We start from the raw sequence: 15287 nt of genomic DNA on the forward strand, positions 1-15287 counted from the left end.
ATTTCCCCCACACTTGCCCTCCCTGTGGGGCTCCATGCACCCCAGTGTGCTGGGAGATGCCTAGCCCACTCTATGCCCCCCACCATCACCCTGCTCAGACACAGGAGGACATGGGCTATGGGGTGGGGGATGAAGCACAGAGTTTATTGAGGAAGGTCTCCACTTAGGGGGGCCCTAGTGCAAACAGCGGGGCCGGGGCCAGGGCCACCCCGCAAACACACCATGACCGAGGCATAGGAAGCCCCACGGGGCAGGGTCCTCCCTCCAGGACCCTGGGAGAGCAACACAGGCTCCATTCAGCCCTGCACCCAGGCAGGGACTCATCTCCCCAGGGTGCTGGATGTCACAGAGACCCTCCTATCTGCCCCCCATCTGACCCTGGCCCATGAACTCCCACACCTTGCAGGTAGGCCCAGGTGCTCCTCGGGGTCCCTGCTGCAGGCCAGGCTGAGAATTAGGGTGCTGGTGGCAGATGTGGGCAGGATGTGTGGGCAGGGGAGAGCTCAGCAGGAGGAGAGGAAGGATGCTGGTGGAGCTGCTCCACCAGGCACGATCCCTGCATTGGGGTAGGTCACGGGGCAGAGGAGGCAAGGGGCTTCCAGCAGCCAGGTGCAGGCAGGCTCTGCCAGGACTGGGCATGGAGCCTGGCTCACCCATGCCACAGCTCAGCCTTGGCTATGTTGGGCCATGCTCCAGCCCGGGGCACGCAGCACAAGGGCAGGAGCCTGCCCAGCACTGTGTCTCCCACCCTAGACACAAGGCTCAGGGCTGGGGAGCTTTCTGGGTCTGGCTGGGGATGGAACCAGTTTGGGCAGGAAGCAGAAGCAAGTGCCCAGTGTAGTGAGCGGAGCTGGAGGATGCTACTGGCAAGGATGCTGCTGCCAGATGGGTCAGGGCACCCGGACAAGGCTTGGGAGAAGCAAGGGGCAGCATGTGGGGCAAGGATGGCGTGAACACATGACACCATCATGCAGATGAAGTGGCATCAGGGCTCTGGCAGCACCCTGGGCAATGGGCACACAGTAGCTGAGCCCACCCTGCAGCACTAAGAGCAGGACACCCCAGGGAAGGTGTCCAGCAAGGGCTGGCAGTGCCCATGGGCATGGGGCTAAGCCCCCCTCCCCTTAGCACTACCTAAGGCTTTGCTAGTCCCACTGCTCCCTGATGCATGGCATGCAGGGTGCTGCCAGCTGGGGCAGCCTGCAGCAGGGCAGGCTCCTTCGCTTGGGGCAGGGCAGCAGCGCAAAGCACCCGGAGGGCTGCGGAAGCCCCTTGGCACCAGTTTGGCTCAGTGAGAAGCATCTGGGATGCCCCAGCACCAGCCCATGCCTGCAGTGGGTCTAAGCAGGGGCAGAGCCACTGTGGGGTGCACAGAGCAGAGGGGGGTGGGCAGCCCCGCTGGGCAGCCCCTAGCCTCCCCCTCCCACCTGCCCTGGGCTCAGAAGCGGGTGCTCTGGTAGTGCAGCCTGCGGAGCTCGGAGAGGCCACTGTCCCGGCAGTACGAGTCCCTGCAGGGACTCCCTGCCAGTCACCGGCCCCCCGCCCCGCCACCACCACTGCTGGTGCTGGAGCTGCCGCTGCTGGAACTGCCACTGCTGCACCGGTCCTCGTAGATGGAGATCTCGATCTGGGCCCTGCTAAGGATCATCAGCGGGATGTGTCAGCCGCAAATCCAATTGCCCAGCACCCACTCCTGGTGTCCACCCACCTCTCACCCTTGTCCTCCCCCCCAGCACCCTGCTGCCCAGAGGATACAACCCTCATGCCACGCTCCAGAGGGTCGGTAAGCAGCAGCCCCCGTGGCGCATAGATCTTCTCGTTCTGCTCCTGGATGTACTTGGAGATCTTCTTCAGGACCTGCCAGCCCACGGAGGGACACTCAGGGCTTGCCAGCCCTGATGTCCCCCTCTGTGAGCCCTGATGCCTACTCTGGCCTCCAGCACCCCCCACTCCCTGTGCCATCCCTGTGCCCCCCAATAGCCATGTCCATCCCCAAGCCCTCCCCTGGACCTCAGCACCTTCTCATAGTGTGTCTCCATGCAGAGGAAGATGAAATAGGCAGTGGCACAGGCCAGGCAGCCCTCCAGGTATGAGCTGCCCCCAATCTTCTCTGCCTCAGCGTAGAAGCCATTAAGGGTTTTCACTGTTTCCTCGAAGAGCTGCCGCTCGATCTAGAGCAGAAACCAGGGTGAAGATGAGTCTGGCCAGAGGCTGACCCCCTGCACTGCCCTGTCCCCATCCCAGGGGGAACTTGTGGAGCGCTTAACCCTCTCCTCCCTGCTCAGCTGATGCCTCAGCTCCCTGGACCCTGCCCACCACCCGTCCATGCCAAGACCTGCTGAGCCTGCTGAGGCTCTAGCTTCACCAGAGCCTCCTAGTCCCCAGGAGCACCCAAGCCCTTGCACACTGGGCAAGGTGGCTGTGATGGCATGCACCCAGCAGCATCAGCTGGGCCAGGGTCATACAAAACCCTATGGGGGCCCCATGACTTCAGACCCCTCTCCCCATTGAGCCCCCATAGGGCACCCCCCAACCTGTCAGCTTGCCAGGCTCCCTACCCGGCTCTCCAGCTCAGGGGGGAACTTCGTCTGGAACTGGCACGTAGTCCCATCACTGTAATCCCGCTGCACAAAGACCTTGGTGGCCAGGGATGCGCTTCGCCGCAGCTCCTGCAGGCTGTGCACCTGGAGGGTGGCAGGGTGAGCTGGGGGGCTGCAGCCGTGGGGTGTTGGGCATCCCTGCTGGGGGCTGGGACCCTGGGAGCAATGCCATTCCCCCAGCATCAGGGCACGGGGGCTGCAGGCTTGCACACCCCGAGACAGGGAGCCCCCAGCATGGGCTGCATCATGCCATGAGCACAGCTCAGCACAGGAGGTGCAAGGCCAAGGGTGAGGGGAGGATAGCAGCAAGGGGAGGATGCTGTGGGATGTGGGTGAGTGTGTGTGCTTGCTGCCCCAGGCTGGTGCCTGACCTCGCCTTCACTGGCTGCTGCATGCTTGGGTGTGTGTCACCGGAGGGCCACATCCCGCGGAGAGGGACAGCCCTCCATCCCCAGCAGCACCCAGGCAGGGGGAGGGAAGCGAGTGGAGCAGGAGCAGGAGCTGGCTGGGCAGCAGGTCTGCAGCAGTAGCACAGTGAGTGGGCAGGCTGCAGTGGGGTGGCTGCACAGAAGGGATCGGCCCAGGCCAACTGGGTTTCGCTCAGCCCATCCCTGGCAGCCCCGGGGTTCAAGGGCCCACACCAGCCCTGTGGGGTCTGGGCCATGAGGCAGCTGTGGGGGGCTGGAGAGGAGGATGAGAGAACAGAGGGGCCAGGCTGTGCCAAGGGCAGGTATCAGAGCTTTCCCTGCGCTTCACCTTGGGTGACGTGGGGCCAACTCCCACTGTGAGCCCCACAGACTCTCATCCCCTATCCCGGGTCCCACCCACAGCACCTGGGAGAGGGACCCACAGCCCCCCCCCCCGCACCCCCCCAGTCCTCCGGCGCACCCCACCCCAGACCCACGCTGCTCCCTCCAACAAGGGCATCCTGAACCCCCCGCCCCTCCACGCACCGCACACACATTCTGTGCATGCAGACCACGCACCCCTCCCAGCCCCCAGCCCCACACTGACCCGCTCCCCAGGGCACCCCACGCGGGGCCCAGCCCCACGCTGCCCTCCCACCCCGGGCAGCCCAGGGGGGGCTAAAGCAAGGTGTGGGAGGAGGTCCACCGCAGCCCGGCGGTGCCCGCTGCCGGGGCGGCCCCCGCCGCCCCTCCGCGCACCCACCTCCGTGGCCATGGCGCGGCGTGAGCCCGGACCGGCCCGGGCTGGCCTGTACCGGGGGCTGGGGGGGGGGGCACCGGCGCTGCCACCGGGGCCGTGCCGAGCGGCGCCGGGGGGGGACGGGGACACCGGCGCTGTCCGCGGTGCTGCTGTGCCGAGCGGCGGAGGCGGGCCCGGTCCGCCCTGTGTGCGCAGCCGCCCGGCCCGGCACGGCCCGCCCCGAGGCGGCGGGGATGGGCGCCCCGGCGCTACCGGCACCGAGCCCCTGGAGGACGCTGCTCCGTGGCTGGGGACGGCGGTACTGGGATCCGGTTGCCTCGGGGCTGGCTCAAGGGGGGCTGCGAGGTGTAGGGGGGGCTGTTGTAGGTCCCGGGGTGTCCGGCCGGCATTGCGGGTACCGGGGCCGAGGGGATGCGGCTCCCGGGTGGGGGAACTGGCTGCCAAGGAGGTGCTGCTGGAGGTAACTGGAGCGGTGACCCGGTGGGGATTCTGGGGGGGGGGGGGGGGTCCGGGCGTGGGGCTGGCGCCCTGCCATACCAAGGGGCCTCGTCTGAAACTGTTTGTGAAGGAACTGCAGCTGGTGTTGCGCTCTGGAGTGGGGGCTGCAATCGCAACGTGGGCAGACATCAAAGTGGGGAGCTAACGAATACCCTGTTATCTCTGCTCATTGACAGCTCAGTTAGAGCTGGAAAAATGCCAAACGGGGGGAACAGAGGCTCTCCCGAGAGTCGAAGGAGGGGGTGCTCACAGCTGGGGCCGGGGTGAGGCGGGAGGGATGCAGTGGCTGGATGCAGGGCCCTGGCCAGGCAGGAAAGCAGGCAGCCCTTCCATCAACACCTGGGTAATGCTGAAGGCAGCACAGTGCCCTGCCAGCCCGTCTGCTCAGGGTGCAAACACAGCATGGCTGGCTGCCTGCAGCACAGGGGCCCTGGTGACACGGGCAGCTCCAGCTGACTCCCACTCCCTGCCCTGAGCAGCAGCCCAGCCTTCAGGCAGAGCAAACAGAGGCAGAGCCCTGGGGTGGCTGGTGGGCAGCCCCTGTACGCTGGAGTACGGCATGGTTCATGAACAAGGGACCAAGGGATACATGCAGGCAGGGACCACAGCCAGAGGGTACATCTCCCCCCACAAACACAAAGCTATGGATCCCATAGCTTTTGGGGGTAAAACCTGCTGTTCCTGGGCTCCAGAGCAGCCCTGCCAGCCCACACCCCAGAGCAGTGGGGTACACCCAGTGCCACAGACCCAAAGGTCCCCTCGGGGGTGTGTGTGGGGGGGTACGTACTCTCCCACGTACACACACACGTGCATGCACGCAGACACAGGCATTTGTGCATGCACTAAGATGCACACATCTGCTTGTATCTCCCCGTGCACGCCCAGGCATATGTGCACATGCTTACACACCCATGAATGTCCCTAGATGCTCCCAAGACCAGGCCCTGCATCCTGGCTCCTTCCCGTGCTGCATGTCACTGCCAAGTCAGGGCTCGCCTGCCCGCCTGGCAGAGCCCTGCCAGTTGCCATGGCAATGCTGCGCCTGCCAGGAGATGAAGTTCGCTCTCCCACGCTGCAGCGAGGGGCCGAGAGCAGCCGGGGGACCCAGATGTCCCTGCTGCCCCAGGCTCTGCCCATCGGCCTGCACCCTGCGGTGCTGCCCCAGGGATGTCCCTTCTCTGGCTGCACCAACCCAGCCCAGGCGCTGGACCCACGGTCCTGGGCTCCAGCTGCCTCACAAGCCACAGGACCAGAGCACGTTTGGTGGGATGTCTTCATTCCATCATGGGCAGCTGCCTTCCCCCAGACATACTAGCTAGGAGTAAGCCTTGCCCAGTGGTGGGCAGGACACGGACAGCCTGAACATGCCCCACAGTGCTCCCCATCCCTGCACAGACCCTGCCTGTGGTGCTCTGCAGCCTCCAGCATCTCTGGAGCCCACTGGGGCCTGCGCGCACCCCTCCATGCAGGATGCACCATTGTAGGCTTTACAGTTTTAACCAGGGCAGGGACAGACCCTGCTGGTTCCCAGGCACAGGGGACAGATTGCTGCCATACTGTGTCATGTCATGCCGTGCCATTGCTCCCAGCAGGGCAGGGCAGAGGTGGAGGGGGCCTGATATAGCTGACGGGATCCCAGGCAGTAGGAGCAGGGGCAGCGAGGTCTCGGAGCAGCCCCAAAGCACTGCGTGACCCTGCTGTCCCCCCGGCACTGTGCAGGGACCTGGCATGGTGCCTGTAGCAACAGGACTCCGGCCCCTCTGCTCCATTCTCTGAACCCCGAGGGGCTATTTCTAGGCTGCCTGGCAGCAGGGGTAGGCACCACACAAACTGCTGCTGCCAGAGCTGCCTTTACTCCCCTGTCTGTGTCCCCCCCGCCCCTGCAGCGAGGGGACTCTGACCTGTCTGGCAGACAGACCCGGCAGACCTCCCCTTGCCCCCATCTCTGGCTGACCACGCAGACCCCCCACCCCTTGTCCCACCGGACATGCGTGGGATGTGCTTGGGGCCCCTACAGACAGCCCCATGCAGTCAGTATGCCCGTGCCCATCATGCTGTGGCAGCCATGCCCCAGCAATGCCCCTGGTCCAGCACCTGTGCTTGGCTCCCAGGCCAGGACTGGGGGTGCCGCAGCGTGTTCCCAGGTGCACGGTGCTGCACCCTGTCCCTGCACCCTGACCCTCCCTGCAGTCCTGGCATGGTGGCTGGGGGCTGTGGAGGAGAGCTGAAGCTCTGCAAGTCGGCCAGGACCAGCCCCCGGGGCCCCATCCTGCACCTGCTGCGTGCAGAGACCCCTCCCCAGCCTCTCAGGGCTGTCAGCAGCTCCGGCTCCACTTCAAAGGAGCCCCAGCAGGGCCAGGCCCTGGCAGCTGCTTCACAAGGTGCTGGAGGGGGGCTTTTATTAATAGGATGGGGGAAGCATGAGCTCACTGCCCCAGTGAGGACAACGGTGACATTTGGGAGGTGCAGAGACAGTGAGGCAGGGTGATTATCTGATAACCTTTCCTGGGAGACACCAGATGTATACACCAGTATGGTGGGGGGGTAACACGTCCCCCACACTGGGAGCTGCTGGAAAACAGCTCCAAGTGCCCCAGCCTGCACCTTTGCACAGGATGGGGAGACTGCCCCAAACTGGAACCAACCAGCCCTACAGCCTGGGCACCCTGAGGATGGGCACCCCTCCGCAGTGGCCGCAGCACCACCATGTCTGGCTGTGCCCACCCCTATGGTGGTGCCAGGACCCCATGGCACTGGGAGCCCCTGCAGAGGGTGGGGGCAGCCCCCAGCACACGCCGCAGGACTGTGCAGCAGCAGGGGGACATGCAGCACCCTCCTGCAGAGAGGTGAGCAAGGGAGGGGGGGAGATGCAGTTTTGAAGGGAGGTGCCAAGGTCCAGCTTTGGCAAAGGTGCCGGCTGGGAGCCCAATCCGTGTGAGGATTGCTCCCATGCTGGGGACAAGGCTGTGCTGGGAGCAGATGTGAGTGGCCTTTCCCAGCTCCCTGGCAGGGCAGAGGGCCAGCAGTGCTCCAGGGAGGGTCCTCCATGTCCCGGTGTCCCCATGCACACTGCCATGCTGAGAGGCAAAGGAGCTCTTCCCCAGATGTGTCCCCATGCAGGACGTGCCCCCTGCCTGCCCTGCAAAGGGGGGCCAGGGGCCAGGGCTGGGGGCCAGCAGCAAACAGGGCGTCTGTGTGCAGGCTGGCGGGAGCCGGGCAGGGCCAGGAGCTGCCAAGGGGCTGGGAGGGTGCCAGGGCAGCCTCGGCCCTGCAGCTGGGCTGGGAGCACTGCCAGCTGCATTCCTGGGGCTGCTGGGTGAGTGGGAGCATGTGTGGGTGCAGGGCAAGTGCACGGCCACCGCTGCCCCTGCCCGCTGCCCGCCCTGCTGGCCCGCGCCCCACGGGCCAGCCCAGTCCCAGGGTGCCCCAGCCGTGCCCCGACCTCCCTCAGCCACCCCTAGGCAGGGCCACCCCCATGGAACCATGCTGCCAGCCCCGCATTGCCCCTTGTGCTGGGGTGCTCTCACCCAGAAGCTGCCAGACACCCTGGGACACCTGTCCCTGCATGGCCAGCCCCGGCGTCCTCTCCCCTCCTGAGGGTCCCTGCTTCACGGTGGCTGCAGCCCGTGCCCAGCGTGGATGCAGCCCAGAAGCCAGGGGTCCCCAGGAGCCTGGGATGGGGCTGAGGCAGGAGAAAAAGCTGTGGAAGACGGGAGGATGGGAGGGAGCCTGCCCAGGCCTGGAGGATGCATCTCTGCCCACAGCAGCACCCAAACCTGCGACAGAAGAGGGATGAGAGACAACAGGAGAGGACGGGAAGAGGTGACCAGGACCCTGCTCAGCATCTCATTTCCTGGGAGCCTCCTGCTCCCATGGCTCAGATCTCTGTGCTACAGCCAGGCACAGGTCCCTGGGGAGGGCCCGGGGTGGCAAGGGGGCACCCCCAGGACATATCCTCTTACCATGCCACCCTGGCTGGCCGTCCCAGAGGTCCCCACCATGGAGGGGGCAGCCCTCATGGCCCTGCTTCCAGTCTCGCTGCCGTGACAAGTGACACAGCCGGCGACACAGCCAGCTCCCCAGAGTGACAAGCGCAAGTGTCTGTCCCACAGCCGGATGTGTGGGCGCAGGACGGGGACATGGGCACCGGAGCAGCCTGCATAGACATGACACAAGGAAGGGTGCCAGCTCCAGCTGCCCTGGGGCCATCCCCCTCCCCAGGGTACAGCCCAGATCTACCTCCCTGGGCTATGTCTCCTCCCAGCCCTGCAACACCCTGGGTGGGGAAGGGTTAAGGAAGCAATTCGGGTACAGCAGGGACCCCCACAGAGCAGAGGCACAGTCTCAGCTCAGGGACAAGGCTGCCAGGACACCTGGCAGAACAGGAGCAGAGGACAGACACCCCTCTCCTGGGGCCAGCCCTGCTCCCCCCAGCATGGCCACACTGCCAAGAGGTGAGTCAGTGGCTCTAATGAAGGCATCATGACAGACAGGGGGGCCAGACCAGCTGGCAGGGAGCCCCTTGCTCCCCTCGCTGTCCCCCAGCCTTGCCAGCCCCCCCACCTTCATCTGGTGGGGTGCCAGCTGGTGCAGAGCGTTTGGCACCCCCAGCACCTTCATGGGAGGAACAGTGGGTGCTGGGGGCTGGACCAGGCTGGGGGACAGTGGGCTGAGAGCCAGGAACCAGTCCATGACCAAAAGCAGGACAGCACCAGTGCTGGCAGTGCCATGGGGACAGCCTGGAGACACCGCACACCCGTGGGGCAAGGTGTTTTCGGCATCCGGCACGCTGCCAGCTCCATCCCACACACACAGGCTCCTTCTGCCTCCACCTCTCTGCTCTGGCTCCCAGGCTTCGCCAGCCCCAGCCCAGCTCCCATGGCAATTAGCTGAGCTCCCCAGCTGCCCTGCCCTGGCCCATCCATCACGGATTAGTTATTTTCTATCAGCTTTTATCTCCAGGCAATCTCACTCCTCCTGTGACAGCCCGATGCCTCCAGCACCCTCCCTCCTGCTACCAGGCAGCCCTGATAAAGGGTGGCTCTATCTTATCGTGCTCCCCGGCAGCTGCACATTAATGGTGCCATCTCTGGGGCTTGGCCAGGGTGGGATGAGCTCAGCCCACCCTCAGTCCAGCAGCAAGCATCCCTGAGCGATGCAGTGATGGGTGCTGTGCCCGGCACAGAGGGCACGGGGAGGGCAGGCCGGCCACAGGCAAGTGCAGGGCATGCAGGTGAGGATCCCAGCACAGCCCCAAAGCAGATGGATCCCACCGGGACTGGGGAGACAGTCCTTGCTCCCAGCCCAGGGCAAAGGGCAGCTGCTATCACCTGCCTGCACCAGGCTGTTTGCTCTGTCGCCCATTAACAGAGCCACCTTATCCGCTGGGCAGGGGCCGGAGGCGGCCCAGAGCCCGTTAGGCAGGCAGAGGCATCGATCACAGGAAGGGGACGGGGTGCCCCAGATAACCCCAGCAGACAAATGGGTTTCTAATGGGGTCTTGAGCCTTTCACCCCCCCAGCCTAGTCCATCTCCAAGGGGATGGGGGAATGTGGCCCCAGTGCTGCCCTCCCTCACCCCACTTTGGCTCCAGATCTGCCCATTCCCCAGGCACTGGCAGCGCCTGGGTGCAAGCCCTTTGCTGGCAGGTGTAACCCCAGCTATGCCTGTGTCCAGCAGACCATGGGCTGCCCGAGGTGCATGCTGGCAGGGCCATTCATGAGGAATAAGGACCCTGTGCCTATGGCATCGCCTTAGCATTGATGCCACACATGGCACATCGGTGCCCCAGCTGCCCCCCAGTGCTGCAGCATGAAGCCTTTAGGGTGTCCTGCTCCTCCATCCCCTGCATGTCAAGCACCCCCAAACCCATACCCCATGGGGCACAGGCCACCATGGGGGATGCATAGGGTAGGAACCCAGGCCCCTGCCCCATGCCGGGGCATACCTGCGGGGTGCCAGGCAGAATGGGGGCAGAGGGGCTGGTGAATATCGGAGGCACCTTGTGCCCACAACACAACCCCATGGGGCAGGCGAGCCAGCCCTTCCAGAGGGCACAGAACCAGCGTGGGCTGGGGGGCTGCATGCAGGGGTCTCCCTGGTGGGGGAAGGGGGCATGCAGCACCATGCTCCCACCTGGCTGCCCTGGGGAGGGAGGGCTGGGGCAGTGGGGCGGGAGGGCAAGCGGCAGCGGGGTGGCAGGCGGAACAAGCTGGCGTGGGGCCGGGGGGTCGGCCCCGGGGGGGCCCAGCAGTCAGAGCAGATTGGCTGCCGGGGAGGCCTCCGCAGGCTCCTTAGAAAGGGCTGCAAGCGTGGGAGGCGCTAAGGGAGCAGGCAGCGTGCCGAGCCGTGCTCCCGTCCCGCTCAGCAGGCACAGCCAACGGCGGCAGGCGGGCAGCGGCGATGCCGCGGGCGGGCAGCCCCCCGGCGGGCTGGGGCATGGCACGGCTGGCCCTAGCACTGGCGCTGGCAGGGTCCCTGGGTGGCGGGCAGCACTATGACTACTATGGCTGGCAGCCCGAAAGCCTGTCCCACGGGCGCTTCTACGGACGGGAGCCACAGTGCCTCGACATCCCGCCTGACATGCAACTCTGCCACGACGTGGGCTACAAGCGCATGCGGCTGCCCAACCTACTGGAGCATGAAACCATGGCCGAAGCCAAGCAGCAGGCCAGCAGCTGGGTGCCCCTGCTTGCCAAGCAGTGCCACACCGACACCCAGCTCTTCCTCTGCTCCCTCTTTGCCCCCGTCTGCCTTGACCGACCCGTCTACCCTTGCCGCTCCCTCTGTGAGGTGGTGCGTGACTCCTGTGCCCCTGTCATGGAGTCCTATGGCTTCCCCTGGCCTGAGATGCTGCACTGTGGCAAGTTCCCCTCCGACCATGAGCTCTGCATCGCCGTTCAGTTTGGGAACAGCAAGGCCACCCCACCGCCAGGTAAGCAGGGAGGGCACTGTGATGGGATGGGGACGCACGCAGGGCACCTGCCAGCAGCATGTCCCTGTGCAGCCAGGGACCCACACGTAGGGTCCCCCTGCGGAGCCCCTGCACACCCATTTCTGCACCCCTTGAAGCAGGGCCTGGGGTGCTGGCACTGGCTAAGGACCCTCTTTCTGCAGCAGGGCATGAGTGGGCACAGTACCAGTGGCACCAGCTGCTTTGGCTGGGCACCCCTCGCTGTGTGGGGGCCCAGGCACCCTGCCTCAAGGGAAGCCAGGCACTCAGCTGCCTGCACAGAGCTGCTCTCTTGCTGCAAGGGAGAGCAGAGCAGCCACAGGAGCAGCATTGGGGGTGAATACGGGACAAGGTGGGAGCTTCTGGGGACCCATGACAGAGCTGTATCCTTTGCCTCCTGCTGGGTCCCATCCTAGCAGCAAAAAGCATCCTGCGCCTGTGGGTATCGGCCCCACACTGCAGTCGCAGGGTGTCTGTCCCCTCAGGCAGGGGAGGAGACATCACCCAAAGGCAGACCAGGGTCAGGATCAGGGCTGTGACACCCTTCAGGCTGGGGCCACCCTTGCTGATGCTGCTGTGCCCCAAAGTGTCGGCAGCTGGACAAAGGGTGTCCCCATCCCACATCCCTCCTGGGGAGTGCTGGGACGCCAGCCAGCAAGGTGTTCTGTGTCCCCCATCATCCTGGCACAGCTGCCCAGGGAGCAGAGGGGCTGCTAGGGCTCTCCCAGCATGTCCCTGCAGAGCTGGCCCAGGTGACAGGCATCAGCAGCAGGGAGCTGTGACAGCCGCTGGTCTCTCACTGCAGTGTCCAAGATCTGCACCCAGTGTGAGATGGAGCACAAAGCAGACGGCATGATGGAGCAGATGTGCTCTAGTGACTTTGGTGAGTGCTGGAGTTCCCTTCCCAGTCCCCCCAGACAAGGGGCTGTCCTGCCCCAGCTCTGACAGCCCAGACAGGCGTTGGCCAGAGGGCGTGGTTTTCCAGGGACAGCTCCATGGGAGACCCCCGAGCCATTCCCTTGGACAACCCCGTGTGCATGGGAGGGGTGCACCACAGGAGAAGACATTGGTGGGGGGGATAGGCAGAATGGGACATTTGGGAGGATCACTGAGGGCCCTGCTGAACCCCACCCCCAGCAGCCCCTTCCCCTACCCAGAGTAACTTCCCCAGAGACCCTTGTTCTGGGTCCCACCCCAGGGACAGGCTGCACTCTGTTCTGCACAGGTGCCTAGCCCAGACCCTCCTGAGCAGCACCCCAGCAGTGCCCCAGGGCAGTTCCCCCCCTCCCAGCTATGCCCCACGGCTGCCCCACACAGTGGTGAAGATGCGCATCAAGGAGATGACAGAGGAGAACGGGGAGCGGCGGCTGGTGGCCGCCCAGAAGAAGAAGGTGCTGAAGCTGGGCCCACTCAAGCGCAAGGACACCAAGAAGATGGTGCTGTACATGAGGAACGCGAGCACCTGCCCGTGCCCCCAGCTTGACAGCCTCAGCGGCAGCTTCCTGGTAATGGGCCGCAAGGTGGGCGGCCGCCTTCTCCTTCTCGCTGTCTACCCCTGGCAGAAGCACAACAAGGAGATGAAGTTCGCTGTCAAGTTCATGTTCTCCTACCCCTGCCCTCTCTACCACCCCCTGCTCTATGGGGCTGGGCAGCACTAGGGCTCTGCCCACCCTGCCCTACCCTGGGACTCCTGCACTGACCTGACGCTGCACCCCTGGCACCCTGGCTGCACCCTTGGCAACCCTGGTTGCACCCCAGGACCCCAGCTGTGCTCCCCTCAGCCCCCTGACTGTGCCCCAGGACCCTGCTCTGCACCCCTAGGATTCCCAGCTGCATTCATGGGAGCCTTGATCCACAGCCAGGGCCCCTGTCCCATCATGAGAGCCCTGCTCCGCACCCCTGGGACCCCTGTTCTGCTCCCAGGACCCCTGCCCACACCCAGGAGCTTAGGCTGCACCCAGGACCATTGCTCTGCATGCTTATGAGCCCTGGCCTGTACCAGAGACCCTCAGCTACTATAAAGCTCTCTGCCCGGCACCCCAGGGACCCTTGCCTGCATTTAGGAACCCTCCTTGGCCCTCTTGGGATCCCTTGGCTGCACCTGAGACCCCTACCCTGCACACCTGTGTCCCCTACCCAGCTCCCTGCTGGCATGCCCCAGACCCTCAGCCCCGCAAATCCCTACTCCAGCCCACCAAAGCTTCCCATGCCCTCACGGTGAGCTCACACCCCAGCCCTGGATTATCCCACCTTTGCAGGGACCCACCCCAGTCGAAGCAGGTCCTTCCTGCCCCACTGCCCCACAAACTGGTCTCCTCAAGACTAAGTGCCCAGAGCAGCACAGTCCACCCCAGACCAGCCCTGCTGCATCCCTCAGACACACTCCCACTAAGGCCCAGCCTAGGCTCCCTTTACCCATCCACACTACAGTAAATTATGTTGCCTCAGAGAAGCCTGTGTCCAGCTCCCTGTGGTTCATGGGCAACTGCCCCTTGGGCCTCCCTCAGGGACCCCAGGAAGGATGGGAGGGGGCTCCTGGTCCTGCCCACTAAGTCATGTGACCCGAGGGAGCAGGGTCACCCTGGACTCCAGCTTTAGCCCAGCTCCAGGCACCATGCCCAGAGCCCGAGGCTGGGCAGCCTGGCCAGTTTGAGGGATGAGGTTCCCAGCAGTGAGAGGCATTACTGGACACTCAGGCATCCCTGCCACTTCAGGGAGCCTGGGAAGGCAGCAAGATGAGGAGGATGAGGGGGATGGGGAGCCCTGCAGCTAGGTCTGAGGGTTTTTGCCAGAGAGGTTTCTCCCATCACCCCTGGGGGACGGATCCACAGGCTGGAAGATGGAGGGGCACGTGAGGAGCCTGGCACTTAGTGTAGTGGGTGGGGGGCAGATCCTGGGCCAGGATCCCTTCTTCCATCCCTGGGCCCCTCACCTTCACACCAGCCAGCCCTGCCCTGCTGCCAGACCTCCCACTCGACAGCCTACAGCCTCCTCCCAAAAGGTTCTCTGGGGACACACACCTGCACCAGCCAGGACCCCCCCAGCAGCACCAGGGCAGCCCTCAGCTGGGCCCCTCTGACAACAGCAGGGTACTTCCCCTTGGCTTGGCTCGCCCAGCCCTGGAGCAAGGGCTGCCTCTGCTCCAGCAGCCCCCCCAGTCCCAGCAAGCATGGGGGGCAGCACGCCTGCCCCGTCCCACTCCAGCCCTATTTATCCAGCGCATTCTTGTGTTCACCCGTCCCACCGGGTGAGGGAGGCACGAAGGTGGCTGCTGTGATATTTACCCAGTGCCTGGCTGCCTGACACTGCGGCTTCTCACCGGAGCTGGCCCCACCACAGGGGAGCCTCCCAGGACAAGAGGGGAATTGAGGCTGCAGGACACCCGCACCCACCCTCCTCCTGGCTGACGAGGCCACCGGGCACCTGCCCCACACCAGGGTGATCCCTGCTCCCTCTGCACCCCTCGGGGACAGCCTTGGATCTACTGGCCCTCCCCCACAGCCCAAAAGGGCATCTGCACCCCACTCAAGCTGGGGGGATGTGCCCCTGCCCCACAGCCGGCCAGGGACACAGGGCAGCCGGCCCCGGCCACAGCCTGACACTGGGGGCAGGCAGTTGCTGCCCCCACCCTCCACCCTGGCTCATATGGAAAAAAACTGGGGAAAACTCAAATATTGTTAGAAGGTATGTTCCAAGAGAGGCTGCTGAGCATGCCGCAATAGGAATAAACATCATCAATTATGTCATTTTACTGTGAAACTTAAAGTACGCAAAAACCCCCAAACATCTCCCACAGCCCAAGTTTATCTGTAGCCCTCTGTATTTTGCGTCATTAGCATCTTTCCAGGGAGCATTTAGACATACATGGCCATGGCTCAACACTTCAAGTGTTTTCTCTAGAAAGACAAGTAACTTCTCTCTGCCTCCCACCATTGGCTCTCTGAACTCTACAGCTGACACGCCCAGCCCCTGGCAGACCAGTACTCACCCCATTTCAGATACACCCCCACCCATAAACACAACCCCACAGGTCTTGGGGTGCTACACAGCTCCCTCCCCAATGTTATAGC

General features: G+C 64.5%; 2 protein-coding genes across 3 annotated transcripts; one reads left to right on the top strand and one right to left on the bottom strand.

Annotated features, from left to right (window-relative positions):
- Positions 1-1224: 1224 nt before the first annotated feature.
- On the bottom strand, positions 1225-8284 carry GOLGA7B (golgin A7 family member B). The gene is made up of 5 exons (XM_064463934.1): positions 8228-8284; positions 2559-2684; positions 2019-2171; positions 1756-1857; positions 1225-1627 (listed from the first exon to the last, which is right to left on the bottom strand). Exons 1-5 carry the CDS (start codon positions 8282-8284, stop codon positions 1529-1531), a joined length of 537 nt encoding a protein of 178 aa, XP_064320004.1. The 3' UTR covers positions 1225-1528.
- Positions 8285-10603: 2319 nt separating this feature from the next.
- SFRP5 (secreted frizzled related protein 5) lies at positions 10604-14941 on the top strand. 2 transcript variants are annotated; one of them, XM_064463935.1, is made up of 3 exons: positions 10604-11199; positions 12023-12100; positions 12535-14941. In XM_064463935.1, the coding sequence occupies exons 1-3, from the start codon at positions 10668-10670 to the stop codon at positions 12873-12875; spliced, it is 951 nt and encodes a 316-aa protein (XP_064320005.1). In that variant the 5' UTR covers positions 10604-10667; the 3' UTR covers positions 12876-14941. The 2 variants fall into 2 exon arrangements, with proteins under 2 accessions (XP_064320005.1, XP_064320006.1); XM_064463936.1 differs by lacking the exon at positions 12023-12100.
- The last annotated feature ends 346 nt before the right edge of the window (positions 14942-15287 follow it).

Source organism: Phalacrocorax carbo, chromosome 12 (assembly GCF_963921805.1).
Source record: "Phalacrocorax carbo chromosome 12, bPhaCar2.1, whole genome shotgun sequence".
Classification (NCBI taxonomy): Eukaryota; Metazoa; Chordata; class Aves; order Suliformes; family Phalacrocoracidae; genus Phalacrocorax; species Phalacrocorax carbo.

Coding starts and splice junctions, on each gene's coding strand:
- GOLGA7B (XM_064463934.1), bottom strand. CDS start 8,284: ATGAGGGCTGCCCCCTCCATGGTGGGGACCTCTGGGACGGCCAGCCAG. Junction 2,685..8,227: donor CGGCCAGCCAGGGTGGCATG/GTAAGAGGATAT, acceptor GCCACCCTCCAG/GTGCACAGCCTGCAGGAGCT. Junction 1,628..1,755: donor TGGAGCGTGGCATGAGGGTT/GTATCCTCTGGG, acceptor AGCAGGGCCCAG/ATCGAGATCTCCATCTACGA.
- SFRP5 (XM_064463935.1), top strand. CDS start 10,668: ATGCCGCGGGCGGGCAGCCCCCCGGCGGGCTGGGGCATGGCACGGCTG. Junction 11,200..12,022: donor CAAGGCCACCCCACCGCCAG/GTAAGCAGGGAG, acceptor CTCTCACTGCAG/TGTCCAAGATCTGCACCCAG. Junction 12,101..12,534: donor GATGTGCTCTAGTGACTTTG/GTGAGTGCTGGA, acceptor TGCCCCACACAG/TGGTGAAGATGCGCATCAAG.